At 46.9% G+C, this 17,404-nt stretch overlaps 3 protein-coding genes across 12 annotated transcripts in view; 2 read left to right on the top strand and 1 right to left on the bottom strand.

The window, feature by feature from the left end:
• Positions 1–7,116, top strand: part of MPZL1 (myelin protein zero like 1) — a 38,597-nt gene extending 31,481 nt beyond the window's left edge. For all 4 annotated transcript variants that reach the window (XM_051780084.1, XM_051780082.1, XM_051780085.1 and 1 more), the window contains one exon: positions 1,194–7,116. In XM_051780084.1, coding sequence (XP_051636044.1) covers positions 1,194–1,295 — 102 coding nt within the window. In that variant the 3' untranslated portion in view covers positions 1,296–7,116. The remainder of the gene's footprint in view (positions 1–1,193) is intronic.
• Positions 7,117–8,086: 970 nt separating this feature from the next.
• MPC2 (mitochondrial pyruvate carrier 2) lies at positions 8,087–16,127 on the bottom strand. Its single transcript, XM_051780094.1, has 5 exons — positions 15,908–16,127; positions 12,149–12,189; positions 10,298–10,382; positions 8,992–9,103; positions 8,087–8,338 (listed from the first exon to the last, which is right to left on the bottom strand). The coding sequence occupies exons 1-5, from the start codon at positions 16,011–16,013 to the stop codon at positions 8,293–8,295; spliced, it is 390 nt and encodes a 129-aa protein (XP_051636054.1). The 5' UTR covers positions 16,014–16,127; the 3' UTR covers positions 8,087–8,292.
• Positions 16,128–16,558: 431 nt separating this feature from the next.
• DCAF6 (DDB1 and CUL4 associated factor 6) overlaps positions 16,559–17,404 on the top strand; it is an 81,712-nt gene continuing 80,866 nt past the window's right edge. For 4 of the 7 annotated variants that reach the window (XM_051780046.1, XM_051780049.1, XM_051780052.1 and 1 more), the window contains exon 1: positions 16,560–16,836. In XM_051780046.1, coding sequence (XP_051636006.1) covers positions 16,743–16,836 — 94 coding nt within the window. In that variant the 5' untranslated portion in view covers positions 16,560–16,742. Of the gene's footprint in view, positions 16,837–17,404 lie in introns of all 7 variants that reach the window. The other 3 variants (XM_051780045.1, XM_051780048.1, XM_051780051.1) reach the window with 2 other exon arrangements.

Here is a 17,404-nt window from a genome sequence, read left to right on the forward strand (position 1 = left end):
CATCTCTGGCTCCTGATTGGTTTGGGAGATAGATGGAAGGATTTCTGGGTCAGTTCTGTAGAAGTGTTTCCTAATTTGCCAGGATTCCAAAAGTATTGGCAAGAATGGAGTAGGAGAAGTGCCTGTGAAGGCTCCTTCTTCCTGGAACATGAGGGAAACTGAAACAGTTAATTGGATGAAACGTTTTGAAGGAAAACCTGCTAAAAAAGCCACAACCAAACTAAAAGCTCTCTGTAATTCCCCCCACTCACCCCCAAACAGGACACAGTCCCTTTCCCTCCTGCAGGGGGGTGTGAGGTGGTCCCAGCCTTGTGCTCTGTGCTTGTGTCAGCTGAGGGGTGCAGTGTGGGAGCTGCAGGTCAGACCTGGCCGTAGAGGTCCCACCTGTCTTGTTGGGCACCTGTTCTATGTAGGCTCCAGTCCTGTCTCCAATAGCTGCAGTTTTCTCTCCTGTGGGCTGTTTTGGAGGACGTGGTGTTTTGGGAAGGTGCAGGCACGTTTGCTCAGCTGAAGGACAGTGCTGGTAATGTCCCTCAGCACCCCAGCAGAGGTAACAAAGGTGTGTGGCCGTGCCTGCCCAGGGTGTTTATGGAGCTGTGCAGAGCTTGGGCTGGTTCAGAAGTCAGGTAAGGATTCTGTACTGCTGCACCATTGCAGTACTTTCTGTACTACACTGCTGTGTAAGTCTTGATTCCATCACTTGTTTGGGCAGTGACCCATGTCACAGGGGGGCTGCAGGTTTGTTCCCTCCCTTATTATCCAAGTGGTCTAGGGGTGCTGGAATTTACAGGAAGTGAGTGGCAGAAGGAGAAGTATACCCTCTGCTGTGGACTGATAAATCTGTAGTACAGATCCTCCTGAACAATAACAAATCTGACGTGCATCTGACTAAACCACGTGTCTTTACTCCATAACACGTAAGAATTGCTGCATTTCGGAGCAAAGGATTCTAGATTTTGCTTTTTATGGGAAGGAAGAAGTCTCAGAGGGAGGAAAGGGCGCTGTTGGCATTGCTCCCGAGAGCAGAAAGGTGGCAGACTAGAGCTCATTCGTAGGCCAGGGTTCATTCCACCTGCTTCCAAGTGCCGTTCGCAGTCATTAAAGCTCCGTGGTCTCGCTTTGGCTTTCATCTTGCTGCAGATGTGCTGCCTGTTCTGAGAAGTCCTGATGGCTCCTCTCTGTTGTGTCCCCAGGGCCCAGTCATTTACGCGCAGTTAGATCACTCCGGGGGACAGCACAGCGACAAGATCAACAAGTCAGAGTCCGTGGTCTACGCCGACATCCGGAAGAACTGAGATGAGATCCTAAGCTGTCCAAAGGAGAACACACACTCAGACTGGAATTGCTTGAACAAGATTTGACCCAGAGAACTCACATGTGGCCTTTGATGCCTAGGCTAGGACCAATGCATGTGCATACAGAGGGAAAGATATATATGTATTGTGTGTAAATAGTCTATTTAATCGTACAGAAGTGAGACCAATGTTGCATGTTGAAATGCGGTAAGAATTTTTGCTTATAAATCGCTGATATTCTTTTTTGTATCATGTGTGACGAGAGAGAAAGTGAAAACTCACATCACGATTTTTAAATATTTTTATCTTGATTATTAATGGAGAAACTGGAAGATGCCTGAAGATTCTAGATTGACCTGGAGATTCTCTTTTTTTTTTTTTCTTTTTTTTTTTTTTGCTTATAAGGCCTTCTTTTGTTGAGATGAATATAAAGAAGACATCTTCTTTATATCCACTGAATTCCTTATGTATACAGGGTATTTATCTTTCTTTGGTCAGATTCTCGGTAAAAGCTGCCTTCTCATGTAAACTAGACCCTCTCACTTGGTCTTGTAAGCCAAATTGTGACTCCTAGCTGTCAGAAATGTATGTCTTAGCAGTGTAAGTGAAGGAAATCTTTAGGCCTACCTGACCTGTGTAACACAGGTCACAGAACTGTTTACTTCTCTATGAGCCCAGCTATTCAAGATTAGTCCTTTGAGGTGCAGGGATAGTGTTGATCTAATGAATTTTGTGGAATGGTATGAATGAATTTTGTGAACACTAAGGAGATAGTGAGTTAAAGGCATAGGAAGCTGTAGCTGTAGGTGGTTACCTCAGACTCTGTTGAACCTTTCAGTGAAATGTTTCTTCCTCAAAGCTGTGTCATTTCATGTAAGTGTGAAAAAGGGCTCCAAAGGATCTGGAAGCTGTAGTACTCCCTTACTTCTCCCATGGCTCCGTTATACCACTGTCACCTCCTTAGAGGGGCTTTATCTGTTCTTAAAAGCCTGTAGTGGATGCTGAATGACCTCTGGAGAATGTCTAGGGCTCTTTGGGGTTTTTTTGATGTGTGGTTTTTTTTGGTGTAACCTATATTTGCACAGAGGATGCGGAAGGGCAGTTTATTTCCTTCATCTCTGCAAGTCTACTGCTTGAGTATAGTTCCCCAGCTTTTTGTTTCTAGGTTAAACTCCTCCTAGATTGTTAAGGATCTCTGCTGATGAGGATCTTTCTTCTGCTGATCCACAGTATCCTGAAATCTGGTACTCAGAGCTAGAAGTGGCATTCCAGCAGAGATCTTCTCAGAGTAACATATGGTAGAAGGATTTCTGTTTTGTACATCCTAATGTGGTGTCGTTTGGCCTTTTTTTGTGGCAGCAAATGATTTTCAGTTTGGTCTCTCATAACGCCTTGTCTCTGATTCTTACCCATTTCCTAGTTCTGTCTTGTTGCATGGAATCGGTCACAGAATGGTTGAGGTTGGAAGGGACCTCTGGAGATCATCTAGTCCAACCCCTGCTCCTCAAGCAGGGTCAGCCAGAGCAGGTTGGCCAGCACTGTGTCCAGCTCTGAGTATCTCCATGGGTGGAAACTCTACAGCATCTCTGGGCAATCTGTTCCAAACAAGCTCAAGCCTAATGTAACACCAAGTAAATGAGAAATAGTTATAGGCCCGTGGAAGACCCTTTCAGAACCACATTAGATAATCCTTTGATTATAACAGTGGAACTTTAATAGCTGGTTTTTGTACAGTGGGGTTTTTTTTCCCCAACAAAGTTGGGCATACCAACACTATATCCCTTCACAGGTTTTCTGACAACACCTGCCTTTATTAGAAGTTGACAGCTTTATTTTTGTATACATGCACTGCCTAGATTTTAAGACATTGTCCTCAAAGCCAGAACCAGCTTCTTAAAGCTGAGGCTCAAAAGGAAACCATGGATTAATTTATTCTGCTAGATGTCAGTTCCTAATCCTGCAATATCTGAATTTGTGTAACCCTTGTTACGGGACTTGGCTGATATCAAAGAAAGGACGTGTTTCAAGATGTTTTTAAGATATCAGTTTTCAGATGTTTGCCAAGTCCTGTTGGGAGCTGAGACACTGTGCTGTGGCTCACTAACCATTGCAGCTCTGAAAAGTATGTAGCATTTTATTTTTTGGCAGTAATGCATACAAGATGAAAAATGAACAAATTTCTTCTCCACAGAAGGCCTTTAAATATCATTTTCTACTTTGAGGATTAAACAGGGGGTTTAGCAAGACTCCACATGATGGGCTATGATGCTTCTTCCCAGTGCTGGAAGCTGATGGAGTGGGACCTACTTGTCCCAGATGCACTCAGGGGCAGTTTGCCAACTCAAGCTTCCATCTGTTGATACCGTCCAGTATCTGTTGTGTGCCAAAGCACTGTTCTTGGTTGCTGCAGTACTCACATTGGTGACTGTAGCCAGCAAATTCTTTACTCAGAAGGTGGAGACGCCCTGGCACAGGCTGCCCAGAGAAGTTGTGGCTGTCCCGTCCCTGGAAGTGTTCAGGGCCAGGTTGGATGCAGCTCTGAGCAACCTGGTCTAGTGGAAGGTGTCCCTGCCCATGGCAGGGGTGTTGGAACAAGATGGTCCTTAAGGTCCCTTCCAACCCAAACCATTCTGTGCTTCTGTATGATCTCCTCAGGTGCTGGATTCTGCACCTGGGATGGGGCTGCCCTGGATGCACGGACAGACTGGGGAATGAGATGCTGGAAAGGAGTGCCACGGAAAGGGCCCTGGGGGTCCTGGTGGGTGGCCAGTTGGCCCTGAGTCAGCAGTGCCCTGGCAGCCAGGAGGGCAAACCCTATCCTGGGGGGGCATCAGGCAAAGCATCGCTGGCCGGGCCAGGGAGGGGATCGTCCCACTCTGCTCTGAGCTGGGGCAACCTCACCTGCAATATTGCGGCAGTTTGGGGTGTCACAGTATAAGAAAGATATTAAGCCATTAGAGAGCATCCAGAGGAGGGCAACAAGGATGGGGAAGGGTCTGGAGGAGAAGCCGTGTGAGGAGCAGCTGAGGGCACTTGGCGTGATCATCCTGGAGAAGAGGAGGCTGAGGGGAGACCTCACTGCAGTTACAACTTCCTTGGGAGGGGAAGAGGAGAGGCAGGAGCTGATCTCTTCATCTTGTGACCAGTGACAGGACTCGAGGAAAGGGTGTGAAGCTGAGCTGGGGGAGATTTAGGTTGGATGTTAGAAAAAGGTTCTTTGCCCAGAGGGAGGTTGGGTACACTGGAACAGGCTCCCCAGAGAAGTGGTCACAGCACCAAGCCTGATAGAGTTCAAGAAGTTTTGGACAACACTATCAGGCACATGACTCTTGGGGATGGTCCTGTGCAGGACTAGGAATTGGACTTGATGGTCCTGGTGGGTCCCTTCCAACTCAGCATATTGTGGTTCTGTGATTAGGAGCAGAATGAATCCTGCTGCTGCTGCTTTCCTTAACTACCAGGCTATTACTTCCCAACATTTGTTTTACACTTAATAATAAACTAATGCTTTTGATGTGGTTGATGGAGAACCTTGATTTTGATCTACCTGCATTCATGTCTGTACATCACCATCTTTCTCCCCAAGAAAGTATTTTCGAGTAAGAGGGAGAATTGCGATGAATGTAGTGATCAAAAACTTGCTGCTATGAGAAGATGGGGCTGGCCTTGCCTCTGAATTCTGCTACTAATGTTTGTTTCTTTTCCTGCTGGAATATACTGGAGAATCTGAGCACAATTCTGATGTGGTGCTAACTTTAGGAATCACACTAATCTGGTGCTAACTTTGGGAGACGTGCTGATCTGGTGCTGACTTTAGGAGAAACACTGATCTGGCTAATGCTGACTGATGTAAGGAGACACCTCCTTGCATGGCTTTTGTCTGGCTACGGGTACATAGATATTGCCTAGACTGAGGAGGCACCTTGCAAGGCTGCTTGGGTCCTCTTTGTGAAGGCAGAATGAGCTTTGAAGTATTTTTAAAAAATGCTGAACATCTTTTTAGAAAGAAACAAAGTACTCTTCCCCCAGGAATGGCAGAAATCAGCCTGAATCCCTCTCCAGTGGTAGGGCTGTTCAATTTTTTTTTTGTCATGAAAATGTGAACAATGTAGCTATTAAGTAACAGATTGAAGTCAAAAGGACTTCAAGCATTGTGAGACAACACTTGTGAACTTTCTGTCCATCAGGTTATCTTATCTCGTTTAATGATATGATAACCTGTGCTGGTGAACGGGACTGAGGGTGAGTTGGCTCACTTAGTAAAGTCACAGGAGACAGAGGACTTCTACTTCCTTGATGGGTAGAGCAAACAGAGGTTAAAGTCAAACAAGGTCATCATATCCTGACGTTGTGGTGGCCAGAAGTTTAGCTCTGCTTGCTCTGCTGCTCCTTGCAGGTTAAAAAGAACAGCCTGAACTTTGAGGAGCATGAAGGGCATTGCCCTTGTCCTGCTGTAGGACTGCTGCCAGCTCTTTTTAGGACCATCTATTTTAAAAAGAAGTGCTGCATGCCAAGCTTGCAGCAGCCCAGCAGAGGAGTAGGTGCCTCTCTTGAGGCAGCAGCCTCGAGGAGTAAAACTAGGTGGGTCATTGGTCCTGGATAGTGGACCTGGGGAAGGTCTGTGTGATGGAAAAGACTTGCAATGAATTCTCTTTTATTCATCATGCAAACAAAACTGGGATCAATCTGAAATCTTCTTTATTTTTGAGTACCATAAATGAGTTTCAGGAGAAGGATTACAAATAATCGTAAGGTACCAATGGAAGTAATTTGATAGCTGTACTCAGTACATCAGATTTCCACTGCCCCTTCTGACTTCAGCAGTTGTTCTGTGGGGAAGATGGTCACCATGTTCACGAGGTGGCATTAAGAGCCATAACAGGGTGGCAAGTACGTCCCTGTAACTCATTGTCTGATGTGTCATTTACAACCAGAGACCTGCAGGGTTTTGTTTTCTCTCAAAGCTTTAGTGATATTTCAGTTTGTGACTAGAAGAGCTGTAATTAGGTTTTTAAACTTTTTAAACCTGTGAGAACTGTTTAGGTAACCATCTGTAACTGCAGTAAATGTGTATGTGCAACTTAGGAGCTGCATCGCCTTAGAGTGGATTCACTGAGGTCAGGCACAGACTGATGGATTTGTAACCAAAACACCTTCAATCTGTATTGAAATCTTGTCTTGGAATTTTGCATTACTAATGTATCTGCCTGGGACCTCAAATGCTCTTATTGTATAATAGGTGATGGAAATATTTTCTCTTTAAAACCACCAAAGTGGAGAAGATGGGTAAGACTTCTGGGCTGTTCTAGTATTTAGGTGACATTTTTATATGGGACACTACAAAATCATATTAACTACGCTCAGCAATTATACTCTTCTTGAGGCTTCTCTTTCCCTTCTCTTCACTGCCCTAAAGCTAATAAGCCCTTTCATTTACAGGTATTTTTGCACTCTAAAATCTAAGTTCCATGCCTTTGGAGATCAGTGTGCTGTGCAATGTCTTCTGTCTCCCTGCAATGCCAGCTGTTCTTACGTGGTAAATGTGATTGAAAACAGAGTACACGGGTACTTGTCTTTGTGAACCTCTGTCCTGGAGGTGTGCAAGAAAACAAACACCTGTAAGACAGGTGTATAATCTGTGTGAGGGAGCTAGATATGCATTGCATGGCCTGATTACTTGAAGAACCAGTGTACCAACTGTTAGTGCTTTTGCTTTTACAGACTCATCTGGAAACAGTTATCTTGGATATTTTTTCTTGAATGGACTTCCATGTTTTGTATTGTAATCTTGTGAATATTTTAATACACTTTTTTTTTTTCCCATTACTGGTTTGCTGGATGAATTTTACCTGGGTGAGGATTGGGAAGGGAGGGGGACTGAGATACAACACCTCTGTCTCTGGCAATGTTCTTCAGTCACTGCAGTCTGTGTCCACTCAGCAACAACACAGCTGGAGAGCTCACCCTTGGAATTCACACCCTGTGTTACTGCTCCAGCTGGAAGAGCCAAGGAATGCAAGTGGAATTGTAGCAGAACACTACTGGCTTCACTGTGGGACAGCCTTTGAAGAAGGGGAGCTGACAGAGTATCAGGTGCATGCCTTGTAAGAATGGAAAATGCTTTCCTTGGAGTGTCCTGCACAGATGCTTTGCACAGGATAACATAACATTGTACAAAGAGTGGAAAAGGAGGGGACCATCGGTGCCACAGCAAGGTGCAATTCCTTTCCACCCCTGCCATGCTGGAGTGGTAACTCACATGAGGCTAGGGGAGAGTAGGGGTGGAGAGAGACATAAAATAGGACCTTGCAAAACTCCAGCGTTTCAAGGCATTTATTTTCATGAAAGCTCAATCCTGAAGAAGCTACCTGGTCCCTGTCATCTTCTCCCCTGGATATAAATTCCTGAGCTCCGGTACTTCAATGCAATGCTCTTCTGCCTCGAGTTATAAAGGATGACAGAAGCTAAAACACCAGTGGCACATACTAGTTTGTTCTCCTTTTGTTAGAGACAGTGGTGGCTGAGAAACAAATGAAGATACACATAACTGAAGCTGAAAAGAATGCCCTTAGCTACCAGGGAAGAGCATCACAGGGGACGAAATACAAATGCTACTGTTGGTTTCTGAAAGTGTGGTAAACCCCTGCCCAGGTCTGAGTGTGACAGGAAAGATCACTTCAGTCTGAGGCTCTGGCTGTCACTCCTGGAGTCAGATAAGGTGAGACCCAGCAACTCATTCCAGGCAGAGTCCACAGTCAGTGTCTCTTTAAAGAGACAATACAAACACACGGTTTTGCTTTGATTTAAAAGGTCGCCCTTTATTTAAATGTGTGGTGATACTTTTGTTATTTGCACTTAGAAAACATTTGCTCTCTAGGCATTTAAATTTCCTCTTTGATTTTTCTCTGAGGAAAAGCACATTAAAATTAGTGAAGCTGGGTCCCATGGGGATGGGTTTGTGCGTTGTTAGATTTGACCTGTTGGGTTAAGCATCTCTTTACTGCAGCTGCTCTTGTTGTTTTGCTTTTAGCTCCTGATTATACCTATAGGAAAAAAAAATAAAAGAGCACAGGCTAAGAATAGAATAGTTACAATAACAGTTACAATAACAGTGTCTTCCTAACAATCTGTTCAGCAGAGGAGGTTTAAAATTACAATGGACTTGAGGGTGGAAACTCAGCATAGGATAGCTTAATTCATGTAAAAAGTTCCAAAGTAGCTAAGTTTGCTGCATTCCTGGCCAGTCCTGAAGCCAGAAAACTCCAAAGTTTCCCTCAAGAAATAATTAAAAGAAATTGAAAAGTGCTGCTTTGCTTAAGAATCCTTTGATGCAGCTAGAACTGACAGGATTCAATGCTCAAAGCTGATAGAAGTGCACAGCTTATGAGGACAAAGTCTAGGCTGTTTGTCAGTCAGAACCACAGCTTTTAAATGCCTTAGACCCAGAAACTGCAGCTTACATGCAGCATTCCTTAACATGTGCTCTAGTTGGACTGAAACTATTTAAATCTTCCCTCCGACTTAACTGGAAAACTAACAATGTAGCAAAAGAGTTGTGCAGTGTTTAATTAATCATTCAGTTCCTCTTGCTTGATGCACTGACATTGAGGCTGGCAGCATTTATGAACTCCTAGTTAAGAAGAGGTGGTTTGAATGCTCAGTTAGAGAATGTGGAGAAGCCCTTCTTTACACCCACCTCCATATCCGGAAGAGCTGAGAGCCACCGGCACAGCCAACAAAGAAGTTCACAGCAAACAGACTCCAGTTTTTAGGAATAATAACTAGAGAGTATCGTGACCAAATAAGGCCTGTTGAATCAAATGGAAGGTTTAAAGATGTTAATCCTTTAAAGCAAAATACTCGGACATTTCCCTAAGTTTGGAGACTGATACGTGGGGCCAGTTTAAGTAGACAAGTTTTACAACTTCATGTTAGACAACTGCTTTTTTCATAACTACCTGTTTCTCAGTGGTAAGTGCAGCAAGTGCCACTGGGTATGTACTACAGGTATGTACTGCATTTTCCCAAAATAACTAGATGGTAAGGTCAATCGTAGTCTGAATATCAAACAAAAATCTCTGTACTCTACGGAGTAGAGACCTTAATTCTCCAGCACAGTTGCAGGGTAGTGGTATTTTGCTGTAGTATGTCCAGCTTGGATAGTTTAACCATAAGAAAAGGAGGGTCAGGGGTGACCTTATCACTCTCTACAGCTCCCTGAAAGGAGGTTGTAGCCAGGTGGGGTTTGGGCTCTGCTCTCAGGGAACAAGTGACAGACAGGATGAGAAGAAATGGCCTCAAGTTGCACTGATGGGGTTTAAATTGGATATCAGGAAAAAACTTCTTCACTGAAAGGGTTGTCAGCATTGAAACAGGCTGCCCAGGGAAGTGGTGGAGTCATAAGATGTGTCATTTAGGGACATGGTTTAGTGGTGAGTTTGGCAGTGCTGGGTTATTGGTTGGATTCAATGATCTTAGAGGTCATTACAGACTATTGCTTCTGCCAGTGTGAGCATTCTTGGCAGACAGCAGTGCAGTAGTCCATGTACCACTACTTCCAATTCCTTGTAACACTTGCAGATTCTTTCCAGTCAGTGTAAATACCCTACCATTCTTTAATCCCTAAAGTCTGTTTAAAAAAAGTCACTATATCCTGGCCTGATTTCAAAATTACTTGATCTGAAGCAAAAGAGGTCACTTAGAGGAATGAGTGGTCTCATGGTAACTTAAGGGATGAAACTCATGTCCTAACTCTTAGCAATCTGGTCTGGACAATTCCAAATTAAGACACATGTAGAAAACTGTTACATGATTACAGAACACTTACAGGTTTGATAAAAAGTGTACAGCTGCTCCAGAACTATCATCTAACAGCAATAGTGAGAGCTGGCATGTTATAGTTAAAGCCTTTCTGTAGAAGTGGATTAGTGCTGATGGAGGATTTGGAAAGGAGTGTATTCAGGTTCAGAGATGGCAAAAACATGGAGTAACTGTGGTTTTACCTGTGGCCATTAGTACTGCAGACTGTGCTGTGCTGAGCTTTTCTGCTGGTCTGGCCATGTCAGCCAGTCCAGCACACACCAAACCCTGTAAAGAGAAATTCAGTGAGCACCAGTCCAGGACCTCCTGTAACAGGGTCAAGGGATTTACAAGGGGAAGTTGCTTCACAGCTACATGCATTATCCAGGAGATGGGATGCATTGTGTGAGCAATTAGACTTTTGGAGACACCACCCTCTTCCAGTCACTTGTGGTAGGAATAAGGACACAGTTATGAGGGTTTCAACTGGCTGGCAATAAAATCCCAGGCAGTGGCAATTTTTTATTAATTCAAGAACAAGGTTAATTTTAGCACAGCTGCTTTCTTAACCAAACCTGGTTTTTTTGCTGTAAGCAACAAGTAGATGCTTATCTAAATAAGGCCCTTCTTCCTACAGTTCAGGCTAAGATATTGCTGGTAAAGATGTAGGTGTGACACCATATAGTCTTCACTCAGCTTCATTTAAAGGGGATAAAAGTGCTTCTTTTTAAATATAATTTCAGTAAAAGTGGAAAACTTCCAGGTGAACTGAGAAAGGGCTTGGCTGATCTACTTGACGACATTAGCAGTAAACTGCCTGATTTGTTCGTTGTGTTATTGCCCTCTACTGGACATATAATGTCATAGTCATGTTACAGGAGTTCACAAAAAAAATCCACAAAAATACCCCCCAAACCAAAATCCCACAAATAACAGAGTCCTAATGCTTTTAATTCCATGACTGCCAGTAAGGACTCCATTGGCTCCAAACAAGAAACCAGTGTTCAAAGGAAGAGACTCCTGTGTGCTGCCTCACTTATGGGACTGGTGCCATGGGAGGGATGGACTTTTAGCACTCCTGGGTACCTGCAGTAAATGTGCCTTGGCCATCTAGAGGGAAAGTCTTTTTTAACTTCTCCGTGGAGACACCCACTCTGAGCTTAGAGAAGTATTTCTGTGTGCTCACAAGAGAAAAGGCAGCTGTGCATCAGCTCTTTTGACACGGCAGCAGTTGACACCAGCCTGCTGCTCAGGCTCAGGGAGAACCTCTGAGGAAGGGGAGGGTTTGACCAGGGTTACTGCAGCTCCAGTCTAGACTGACAAAGAAACCAAGCTGTTGCTTAGACCATAAGGCAAGGCCTGTGGCCTGTGAAAAGCTGGAGTTCACAATGGCAAAGTGAGGAACCAGCTGGCAGTAGCTAGAGCAGGTGACATCCTTGCCAGTTATCAAACAGCTTTGTAGGCTTGGAGGTCGTTTGTTTTATCTGTGCCAATACAACAACTAGGAGGAGTACAGCGAATTAGGAGGAAGCAAACACTTCACCTGGGTACAAACAGAGCCCAGAGGTGTAGCCAAGTGGGAAGTAGAACCTCACAGGAGGCAGAGCCACTGACAGCCAAAATGGCAGCTGCCTTTTTCTTCTGCTTTCTCAAGACTACCTTGCACTCTGACATGCTTTAACCTACCTTCAAGCTTAGGAGGCCTAGGAATTTAGCTTCCCTAAGATCCTCTTCAAATTCCTCAATCTCTGAAGAAATACATGCTTTAGGAGTTTTGCATCATGCCAGCTCATGCCTACCTGGAGCTAGTGTTCCACAAGAGAAAGCTTTTGTGAAACTTGCAGTGAAAAGTACAGTTTTTCCACAAAGCATCTTCTCCCTGTATGTTGTGCTCTGGGTTACCAAGGTTAATTTTGTTCCTCCACATATATTAAAAATTAGAGCCTCAGTGTTAAATCTTTCTGTAGGCTCAGATATCTGCTGGGAAACTACTGCTTTCTCAAATGGATTGCTGCTGATTGACACCCAGACACCAGCTGGGATCTTATACTTACCCACTTCATAACCGGTGCCCAGAAAAACACTGTCTTGGGACCTGAGGGAGTGGGGGAGGAAACAGAAAAGAAGTTAAATTATTCAGTGAGATGTAGCTATTTTAATACCCACAGTAAGTTTGGGTTGTTTTGGGGCTTTTTTTAATAATGAATTGTGTGTATTAGCACAGTTTCTACCACTGTACAAGCTCTAGCACCTTATATCCATAGTTCATCAACCTTCAGTTGTGTAATCAGCCCACACACTTCTGCAACAGGTGAGTAGGATTTTGCATGTCCATTTTTAAGCAGTCAAGGACACCAGAGCAGGCAAAGTTGATTTATGAGTGAAAAGAGTTAGGATAAGGCCTAGGAGTAGTGAAAACAGTTTCCAAAGAATGATTAAAACTTACTTTACAGCTGGACTAACAGAAATAGTATTTTAAATCTTTGCGAACTGAATATTGTAAACTAAGACTCAAAAATATTTTATTACTAGGACTGTAACAAGCCAGTCCCTCCTTCCTTTCCGAAATCACAGTTCACCTCTTCACGCTACAGGCATTAGATGGTTCAAGTGAGAGCACAAATCACAAATAGAAGCAGCAGTAAGCGTCACAAGGAGAGTGTTCTCTGACCTGCACGTCTCAATAGCCTTGTCCTCCTGGCAGAAATAAGGCTTCAAACCCACACCCCAGGAATCTACTAGGAGGCAAAGGAGGATTATGGAGGAAGAGCTAAAAATCTCCAGGAGAAAGGGAGAAAAATCAATGCAATGGGGTCTGGGGGAAAACAGCTCTCTTACAAATACATGTATCTTGCAGTGGTGCCGAAGTGGCAACTGGTTGGTTAAAACAAAGCAGTGTAAAGCCACAGCTACAACCATGCCAGAAATCATTAATCCAAGACTACTGCTCCAAGTCTTGAATGGGAGCCCATGACCCAAAGCACTAGGAGACAGTCAGGACACTGGTTCCAATTCCATCAGAACACGGGGTTTAGGTCTCAGTGTGCCACTGTTCACCACTCTGGTAACATCCAACATGAAGCCAAGTTTTCACTGTAACATGTAACAGGTGTAAAACACGTTATATATGGGTAATCATCAGGACTTTGCTTGCTTTTTATGTGAGCTACTTTTTCACTAACAATTCAGCCTTAAAAAGACCTTGCAGCAACTGTTTGTGCTCCCTGTTTTAAACACCCTCAAGTTTAAAACTGTGACTTGGGGAAAATGTGACCGCTGGGTTTCTACGGCAGGCACCTTGTGAAACAACTCATAATTTTGGGGGGGATAAGACTGTTACAAATATCACCTGCTCTGTCACCTTAAAGGCAACTAGGACCTCAAAAGGGCAGGGCAGAAAGCAACAAAAACTGGCCTGGCAGCTTCGTATAAAGCCCTCTTTAACCCACACTGCTTGCGATCAAGCTTCACGCTGCAGTTAATAACTACCAGCATGTTACTTTTTATCTAATATTGCTGAATAAATACAGTATTATCCTTTAAAGATACAAACTTAAGTTGCTGTTCTCTTAGGCAGCTGCTCAGTGTAGCAGTATCAGGCTGCAAATACAGATTGTTACAAATCAGTCTCACAGAGGCGCCCTGTAAGCGGCTTTAATCCCTATAATTTAATTTATTCTAAAAGACAAATTCAGATTTGGAGTACTAGAGAATGTGGGGTGAGTATAAATTATTAAACTGACATTCCATAAACATCCACTAAAGTTCTCAAGAAGACTGACGTTAATTTTTATTAATAATAGATAAATAACTTGATCATTTAAAACTGCTGACTACAGAAGTAAGAAACAGTGCAAGAAGGTACAAAGGGAAGGTACCAATCCAAGCTGGTAATTAGGGAATACTGTCAAATCTACCTGGAGCAGAACACCTCTCCTGGAAGCACTCCAGCAAGCACCCAGCCAGGGAAAGCTCTTCCCTGATCCCGACATCCAGAATTTCTCAAGGAGGAATTTGACAGCAGGGGGAATAGCAGAGGCTCACCTGGATATCACAGGTGTGACCAGTTTATAGGATTTATGACTTCTATTAAATGCAAGAAGTCTTTGTGCTGAAAAGTTTGGTTTAATCAGGCAAAGTGAACCCAAAAGGCCAAAGGGGAGGGGGGACAAGTTGAGCCCAGGCTTTCCTGTGGCAGCCTGGGGAGTTGGTGTGCCAGGCCCTCCACTGTCCTCCAGCAGTGCCAGCCAAAGAAACAGATTTTCAGACCAGGCATCAATTATCTCACTGGAAGCTTTCTTTGTGCCAGGAAAGAAGAAAGCACATTCTCCATCCCTCACAAGTGATTCATAATTCCACGACAACGACACTTATATTCCTAAATTAGACTAGAAATCAGGATATCACCAGAGATAAAATGCCAGCCTTTCATTTTTAGCCTACTTTTTTTTTTTCCTAGTCTGAGTGACACCTATTGCATAACTTTCTGACAGACACACCTTCAAGATGTTCAGAGCTGAATCAGAAGTGGCAAAGGTTCAGTTTCAGGACCTGCTTAGGGCTTTTCTCATGCAGATAGATATGTGTGTGTGTGTGTATATGTATATATATATATATATATATACATATACATACATACATACACACACACAAAGAGTCCATGAAAAAGGATTTATTAATTACAACATTATGGTGGTGAACAAAAGTGGCCCATGGGCAGTTCCATGAAGTGAAAAGCACTGCAAGAGAACCCCCAAAGCCTTATTCAGTTACTACTGCTGGTCTGGTGAACAAGGAACACAGGTATTCCCAGCGCTTTCTGTGCCTTGTATCCAATAAAAGCAGCTTCCAGCTGCTTTTCTCACAGATTGAATGTGTCTCTCAGCACCTTTACAATGGAAGTGTTGGATATATTGGCTTTTCATATATAAAAATACATTAATATTGAATATATTGGCCTAATGTATTCAGTATAAGCCAAACATTTTGAGAACTGCAATTTTTTCACTCTTTGTGATTTCTGTAGAGAAACAATTTTCCTCCCAAGAAAGAACCGTTTCAAGAGGACAGACTGAAAGCCAAAGTCCATTTTCACAGTGCATATTCCCGATGGGTCAAGAGTCAAGGATGCCTGTCCCACAGACAGGAAACAGTGGGACCAGCAGCCTATGGAATTCCAGGATTTTATCGAGCACGGCTTTTAATTGCCCGACACAGTTTGTTTACAGGACAAACACCACGTAAATGGCACCGAAGGAGATCATTTTACAAGAGGCTTCTCCCTAATAACACAGTCCCCCCTGTTTGCTCATGCAAAGGCAAATCCTAGGTCAGGCGAGGGGAGCTCATTCCAGGGAAATTCCTAACCCACAGCAGCCCTGTCAGCGCTCTCCCCCGTCCCTGGAAGTGTCCAAGGCCAGGTTGGATGGGGCTCCGAGCACCCTGGTCTGGTGGGAGGTGTCCCTGCCCTTGGCAGGGGGGTTGGAACGAGATGCTCTTTAAGGTCCCTTCCAACCTGAACCATGCCGTGATTCCACGAGCCTATTTTCCATTCTGTTTCCCCAGCACATCCACTTGGCTGCGGGGGCCTCCAGGCTCCTTTGGAAGCATCGAATTCCCCGGGACGGGCTCTGGCAGCGCCGCCGCTCCCCGCGAGCGCCGTGACAGCGACACCCGGCTGGGACCACCCGTGTGGTGCCCGCCTTTTTGTATGTCCCCTTCCCAGACACATCCACGTCCCCGTTAAGGAGCGGAGCCACCGCACCCGCGTCCCCGCTCCCGCCCCCCGCCCAAGGTGACCCCCCGCGCGTTACCCGCCGGGTGGTTGTAGAAGGGCCGGAACCGCGGCGGCAGCATGAGCTCGATGCGGTCGAGCAGGCGGTGGTAGGAGGCGCGGAGCCCCGAGACGGCGGCGGCCATGGCGAGACGAACGGGGCGAGCGGGGACCGAACGGAGGCGACCAAAGGGGACCGCGGAGACAGCGGGGACCGACTGCGCGTCCTTCCCCCGCCGGCCGCGCCCCCGCCGGCCCCGCGCGCTGATTGGATGTCCCCGCAGGGGGTGGGGCGGGGCGGGGCGCTGAGCGCAGCGCCATTGGCTGAGCGGGCTGGCCTCGCCCCCTGAGGAGATCTGGCGCGCCGTCCGCCCGCGGGAAGGGCACCGGCGCCCGGATCAAAGATGGCCGCCGGCGGGGCGGCTTCACTCTCCCGCTCAAGATGGCCGGCGTGGTGGAACCCTAACCTACCCAAACCTAAGATGGCGGCCCTGAGGCTTCGCCCCGGTTTGACTCCAGAGAGCCGGTTCGTCGGCCGGCCACGCCCACGCCTGCCCTCACTTGGGGTCGGGTTACGTCACGGTCTCTCGCGAGACGCGCGTCAGTGCCGGCGCCCCCGCTCCCCCCCCGATAGGCGTGTCCCGCCGCGTGCCCGGTGGGCGTGTCCTGCTGCCGGCCCCGCCCCCCGGCTCGCGGTCGGCGGCGGGGTGCGCGGCGGGCGCGGGGCGCGCGCGGGGCCCGCTCGGCGGTTCCCATGGTGATCGCACGCGCCGGCCCGTCCCGGCGCTCCATCGGCCCGACCCCCATCCCGACCCTCATCCCGACCCTCATCCCGATCCAGCACCGACCCGCTCCCCCCGACACCGCGCGGGGCCATGTCCCGCGGGCGCTGCCCGCACCTGCTCTGGGACGTGCAGAAGCGGAGCCTGGGGCTGGAGGAGCCCGGATTGCTGCGGAGGCACTACCTCGGTAAGGGCGGGCGGGACGGGGGGTGGGAGCCCTTTCTGGCGCCCCGCGAAAGTGAGGAGGGGGCCGGGAGCCCCTTCCCGGAGCCGCCGCTCCGCCCCTCGGCCGCACTGTCCCACGGCTCCCAAGTTTCCTTGGACAGCCCCCAACATTCCGCTCGACCCATCCCATCCCATCCCATCCCACCCCGGGGGTGCTCCGGGACCTCCGTCCCCCGCCCCAACCCCCGGCGGTGCCCCAGGACTCGGCGGTCCCTCCCCTTCCCGGAGGAACTGTTGCACGCGGGGATCCAGCGGGGAACTTGGGCGGCGGCGGCTCGGGATAGCCCCGGGATCGCCCTCGGAGGCCGGGCAGGGTCCGGGTTCGCCGGGAACAAAGCGCGTGAACGCCCGTGGGATAATGGCGCGGGCGATCCCGGGGTGTTCCCGGGGGTTCGGGAGCCGGGACGCGCCCGGTGCCGCCCGATCCAGCCGGGATTTGTGTCCCCGGCTCTCCAGCCCCGCGCTGCCCTCACTCCCACACCCCATCCAGGTTATTTCCACTTTGGAAGTTAAACCCAGCGCTACTTTCA

The sequence above is a fragment of the Manacus candei genome, unplaced genomic scaffold, assembly GCF_025592945.1.
Source record: "Manacus candei isolate 608988 ecotype Guabito, Panama unplaced genomic scaffold, ASM2559294v1 h1tg000014l, whole genome shotgun sequence".
Classification (NCBI taxonomy): domain Eukaryota; kingdom Metazoa; phylum Chordata; class Aves; order Passeriformes; family Pipridae; genus Manacus; species Manacus candei.

What these genes read in the sequence shown, in the direction of transcription:
- MPC2 (XM_051780094.1), bottom strand. Translation starts at nt 16,013, where the DNA reads ATGGCCGCCGCCGTCTCGGGGCTCCGCGCCTCCTACCACCGCCTGCTC. An exon ending in CTTCTACAACCACCCGGCGG is followed by an intron (nt 12,190 to 15,907) that starts GTAACGCGCGGG and finishes CCACTCCCTCAG; the next exon opens with GTCCCAAGACAGTGTTTTTC. An exon ending in TGCAGTACTAATGGCCACAG is followed by an intron (nt 9,104 to 10,297) that starts GTAAAACCACAG and finishes TTGATTCAACAG; the next exon opens with GCCTTATTTGGTCACGATAC.